General features: G+C 43.0%; 1 protein-coding gene across 1 annotated transcript in view; it reads right to left on the bottom strand.

Moving 5' to 3' along the window:
* The window catches only part of LOC113837018 (sperm motility kinase 2B-like), a 5,039-nt gene extending 3,859 nt beyond the window's left edge, over positions 1-1,180 (bottom strand). The window contains exon 1 of the mRNA XM_035449049.1: positions 1,157-1,180. Within this exon, the coding sequence (XP_035304940.1) occupies positions 1,157-1,180 (24 nt within the window). The remainder of the gene's footprint in view (positions 1-1,156) is intronic.
* Positions 1,181-5,588: the final 4,408 nt, after the last annotated feature.

Genomic DNA, 5,588 nt, shown 5'->3' with positions numbered 1-5,588 from the left:
TCTGGTCCTGTGTTTGATGGTTGGTACCTCGCAAATGGCTGCCCTGGGTTTGAAGTTGTGGAAAATCTGATGGGGTCTTGGGAGGTATAGATAATGATAAATATAAGCATCTTACTGGTCACCCTCTGTCCAAAAGACCAGACCAGCCATCACATCCTTGGGGACATGTTTGTGGGGGGGAGTGAGATATCCCAAGTTGTCATTGAGCCTAGGGTGCCAGGGTATGGCTACATCTCTCAAATATGTTGTCTTGGGGTTCTGGCAGACAAGTATATTCTTGCTCATTTTTGAACACATCACACTACTATCTGCTGGGATCCGGGCTTGGGTGAGGCCTCAGCCCTAATGGGCAGCATTTTATGAATGATGTCATATTTATCACACACAGATGTAAGTCCAAGGCCCTGAAGGGTCATGGAATACAGTATTTTGCCAGAACATCCCAATGTAATCATCCTATAGAACACAGAAATCTATCATTACAGAAAAATAAAGTGAAAAATTTGAGTATAGAAATGATGAGTTATTACAAACTTGTCATAGAGTGGATGGTCCAAGTAAAAAAGAAAATAGTATGTACCTACTATCTGGAGGCTACCAGAGTCCATAACAAAGGGAGGGGCCCATTGTCTTAATTATCATAAATCTATATATTTTATAAGAATTATCTTACAAAAGATGCCTTTTATTGGCACCTTGTCTTGCCAGTGGCTCACATGCCGCCTCTGGGGGAGGTGAAGGCGAAAGGGAACACTTTCTGTTTCTCCTTGCTTAAATATGGGTCTCTTTGTTATGTCACTTCCTGCCCGGGAGGCCTGGTTACCACACACACAGTGCAACACAGTCTGCCTTCCTCCATGCCTGGATCTCAGTGGAGCACACAGCTACTAAAACAGCACAGGGCAGGGCCTACCCTTGGCACAGGGTAGCAGAAGGCAGGCAAGCATCCGCCAGTATCTGGGTGAAGAAAACAAGCAATAGGCACGAGTTAAGACCCGGCAGGAACACCCAGTTCCCTTTGCAGAGCAGGTTGATTCCACTAGAGCAACTCCAACAAGCTCAACTCCTGCCTGGGACCTTATGTGTTGGAATTCCACCCTGTTGCAGAACCAGCTTCCTCCACCAAGTGGTTTGTCTTCATTCATACAGGGCATACCAGGAAACGACCACTGACAGCCATGGACCGAATTTTCCTTGCCTGTGTAGATTTGGGGTTCTCTTGCAATCTGGGTGGCAGAGGCTTTCTCTGGAAGAGCACAGCATCTCCCCAGGAGAAAATAGAGAGGACACAGGAAAAGAAATCCAATGACCACAACAATCTCATGAACAAGATGATGACCCATCTAACAGTAAAAGCACACCTTGATTCCTTGGGAGCTTCAGACAGCAACCTTAGTTCATAAACCCATGTCATGAATGTATTAAACCACATGGTAATGTCAAATGATAAGCTAAATCTCACTAGGAGAAGTGGTCGTGTGCACTTGTAGACCCAGCACTTGGGGGATAGCAGAGAAGAAAAAAGAGGTTAAGAAAGAGATTGTTAAAGTCCAATCTCAGCATGAGGTGAGCTAGAGTTCATCACAGTGACAGACAAGCAGGCTGCTCCTAGACCCTCTTCCCTAGCTAGTCACTAGCCCTTTTTGTTTCAGAAAGTTACAAGTGCTGTGCTCATTAATTTAGCTGGTTCAGATTAGGGAATCTGGCAACCACAAGGGGCCAGACTCAAGTCCCAAATTATTTATTGGATGAGGTTTTTGTCCTAGGCAAATGATAGAGGGAATTAAGGGGATTCAAGTCCTACAAGCCTACAGGAGAGAACAGGAATATCTCTCAATATGTTTTTCTAAAAACACTGTCTGGTGCCAAATCGGCACCTTGGCCATTTATTTTATTTTATGTTTTGAGACAGGGTATCTCTGTGTCTTTGGAGGCTGTCCTGGAACTCACTCTTGTAGACCAGGCTGTCTTCCAACTCACAGAGATCTGCCTGTCTCTCTCTGCCTAATGAGTGCTGGGATTAAAGGCGTGTGCCACCAATGCCCAGCCCCAACTTGGTCATTTATGCCTTTTTTCTGTGCTGGAGTCCCTTTTTGCAGAATTGTATATTGAAAACCTCTTAGTTTCCACAAGTCTCTTGGGATTTTTATTATCTGATTTATTATTTTATTTATTTGAGTAGAAGGTTCTTCCAGACTATAGTGTATTCAAGGCCAGCTGGGGTAAATGAGTCCCAGTCACAAAACAAAATACAATACAGAAAAAAGGGGCTGGGGTGCTTAGGCAGATAGCCCAGTCAGTGATGTGCCTGGCCTGTTGAGTCTGAACCGCAGAACCCACCCAAAAATCACTAGTTGTGGCTGAGTGATGGTGTTGCTTGCCTTTAATTCCAGTACTCAGGAGGCAGAGGCAGGCAGATTTATGAGTTTGGGACCAGAGTAGTCTACACAGAGCTCCAGGACATCTAGGAACACACAGAGAACCATGATTCAGTTAGTATGTGTGTGTGTGTATCTCTATTTAGAGGGAGAGAAAGAGAGACAGAGAGAGCAAGAAAAAGGGGGAGTCCTTGTCTTGAAAAACTATTTTTAATAAAAGGGAGGTGATATGTTGCTTGTAATCCCAGCACTGTGAAGGCAGTGCAGATCCTTGGGACTTCCTGGCCAGCCAGCCTAGCCCATTTGTTGAATTCTTCCAGGCCAGTGAAAGAATCTTCTTTTGAAAACCATTTTAAAGATGGATACACAGAACTACATAAATTGTCCTCTGGTCTTCACAACCACCCCTGCCTCTCACCCTCATCCCTACACACATGAACAGATACATCTGTAATTACCCAGAGGAAAAAACGGAGGAAAAGGAAAGAAAATATCTTTCAATGAAAGTAAGCATATGGAGTTATGTTTATAGCTTTAGAAAACCTATTTTATCCAAAGAACATTTTATTAATTATTTTCATGTGTATGTGTGTTTGCTGCATGTATGTTTTTATACCACATGTGTGAAATGCACAATGGATGCCAGAATAGTGCTGTGGATCCCCTGGAATTGAAAATTCACACTATGGCGAGCTGCTTTGTGGATGCTGGGAATTGAATCCTGGTCTTCTGAAAGAGCAGCCATGTGCTGTAACAAGCTTTCTCTTGGGCCACCAGACAACTTCCAAATCATGACACAGAGGCTCTTTATTAGTTATGAATGTTCGGTGTTATCTTAGGCTTATTTCTGGCTAGCTCTTATAACTTTTTTCTGTTTTTGAATTTAAATTCTTTAATTACTACTCATCTTTACATATCCATTGCCCCCAAACCCTCACCCTCGAATCCTCCGAATTCCCCTGCACCCTCCAGGACCCCATCCCCCAACTTATCCCCAGGGATAGAGAGGTCCTCCACCACAGACCTTCAAATTCTGCCATATCTTGTGAGGGAGAGACTGGGCCCACCTTGCTCTATCTGGGCTGTGATGTTATCACTCCATGGGGAATGGGCTCTGAAAGTCCATTGGTGCTCTAGGGCTAAACAATGGTTCCAGAGTTAGAGCTCCCTTAGACTGACTTGGCCTCCTAGCTGGCACCTACATTCAGAGGACTTGCTTCTGTCCCATGCTGTTTCCCCTGCTTTATGACTAGGGTCTCTATGCTCTCACTAGGTCAGGTCAACCTGTACCCTAAGAATTTTGAGGCTCAAAAGAAATTAAAGAAGATACCAGAAATTGGAACCATCTCCCATGCTCTTGGATAGGTAGGATCAACATAGTAAAAATGGCAATCTTGCCAAAAGCAATCTACAAATTCAATGCAATCCCCATCCAAATCCCAACACAATTCTTCACAGACCTTGAAAGAACAATTAGCAACTTTATGTGGAGAAACAAAAGACCCAGGATACTGCCTAGAGAGCCATGCTCAGATAGACTGTCTGATATCTTTATGAAGCTGAGTTCTGTGCAAAGTCCAAGAACCCATCTTTTCTCAGCTTTCCCCAGCCATGCAAAACCAACTCAAACCCACAAGGTTATGCTCAGAGAAGCAAACTGCCACCCTACTTCTTGGGAGTGAGTGTCCTTAGCCAGCTTAGTGTTGCTGTGTCCATCATTATCTAACTAATTGCTGATGATGTTTTAAATTCATAATAGTTTGTGGTGGGCTTTGGGCTGGCTTTATGACAGTAAAATCTCCAACTGCAAGAAACTGTTGTTGGTGTGGGCATTCAGTTTGTTCTGCTTCTATCTACACATGAACCATATGCCAAGGAACCACGGTGTCTCAGAGCAATGCTGCCTCTGAAGGAACAGAGGGAGGCCTTGTTGATTTATCACCCTCTCTATCCCAATAACTCAGTAAATGGTTCTACAGAAAACCTACTTTAAGATCTACAGTCCCCATGTTGGAACTTCTCACTGCAGAAGGAAAGTTTCAGATAGAGACGACGGTTCAAATTTATTCGGAGTGTGCTTATAGAAAATTCATGTCAGACTTCAGTTTCTTCTTCTCTACAGTAGCATCAGTACCTCTCTAAAAGCACCTGCTAATTAATAGTAACCTCATGCCGGATACTGTTCTTAACAACAGACTTAACATTTGCAACATTGCCCTATGAGAGAAGGGGCACTAGCTAGGCTCCTTTTGTGATTATGTAGGAAGGTCAAGTTTAGAGTGACCAGAAATCTGACAAAACCAAGAAATATGCACAGTCTAGTTACAAGAGCTTTATTAAAATGCATCTATTCATGTTAACTTCTGGGACAGTCTTTAGAAATTAATTTGTAGAATCAAGTTGAGATGGTTCAGTTCATTAAAGGTGCTTGCCACGGGGCCTGATGGCTTCAGTTCATTCCCATGACAAAAAAATATCCAAAACAACCCGGTACAATGAAGGAACTACTGGGGGCATCACCATCCCTGATTTCAAGTTTAATTACAGAGCTATAGCCCTGAAAACAGCTTGGTATTGACACAAAAATAGACAGGTAGACCAAAGGAATAGAATTGAAAACCCTGATATAAACCCACACACCTACGAAAACCTGATTCTTGACAAACAATCCAAATTCATACGATGGAACAAAGAGAACATCTTCAACAAATGGTGCTGGCATGAGTGATGCGTATGTCTAGAAGACTGCAGATAGACCCAAGCCTATCGCCATGCACAAAACATAAGTCAAAATAGCTCAAAGACCTCAACATAAACCCAGCCACACTAACCCTGTTAGAAGATAAAGTGGGAAATACCTTTGAAGGAGACAGCTTCCTGAACATAACACCAGTAGCACAGACACTGAGATCAATAATTGATAAGTGGGACCTCCTGAAACTGAGAAGCTACTGTAAGGCAAAGGAAACAGTCAGCAAGACAAAACGGCAGCCCACAGAATTGGAAAAGATATTCATGAACCCCACAACTGGCAGAGGGCTGATCTCCAAAATATAAAAAGAAGTCAAGAAGCTAGTCTCCAAAACACCAAACAATCCAATTAAAATTGGGGTATGGAACGAAATAGATAATTCTCAATAGAAGAATCTAAAATGGCTGAAAAACACATAAGAAAGTGTTCAACATCCTTAGCCATCAGGGAAATGCAAA

This window comes from Cricetulus griseus, chromosome 8 (genome assembly GCF_003668045.3).
Source record: "Cricetulus griseus strain 17A/GY chromosome 8, alternate assembly CriGri-PICRH-1.0, whole genome shotgun sequence".
In the NCBI taxonomy this organism is placed as follows: Eukaryota; Metazoa; Chordata; class Mammalia; order Rodentia; family Cricetidae; genus Cricetulus; species Cricetulus griseus.
This window is presented reverse-complemented; position numbering and strand designations above follow the sequence as displayed.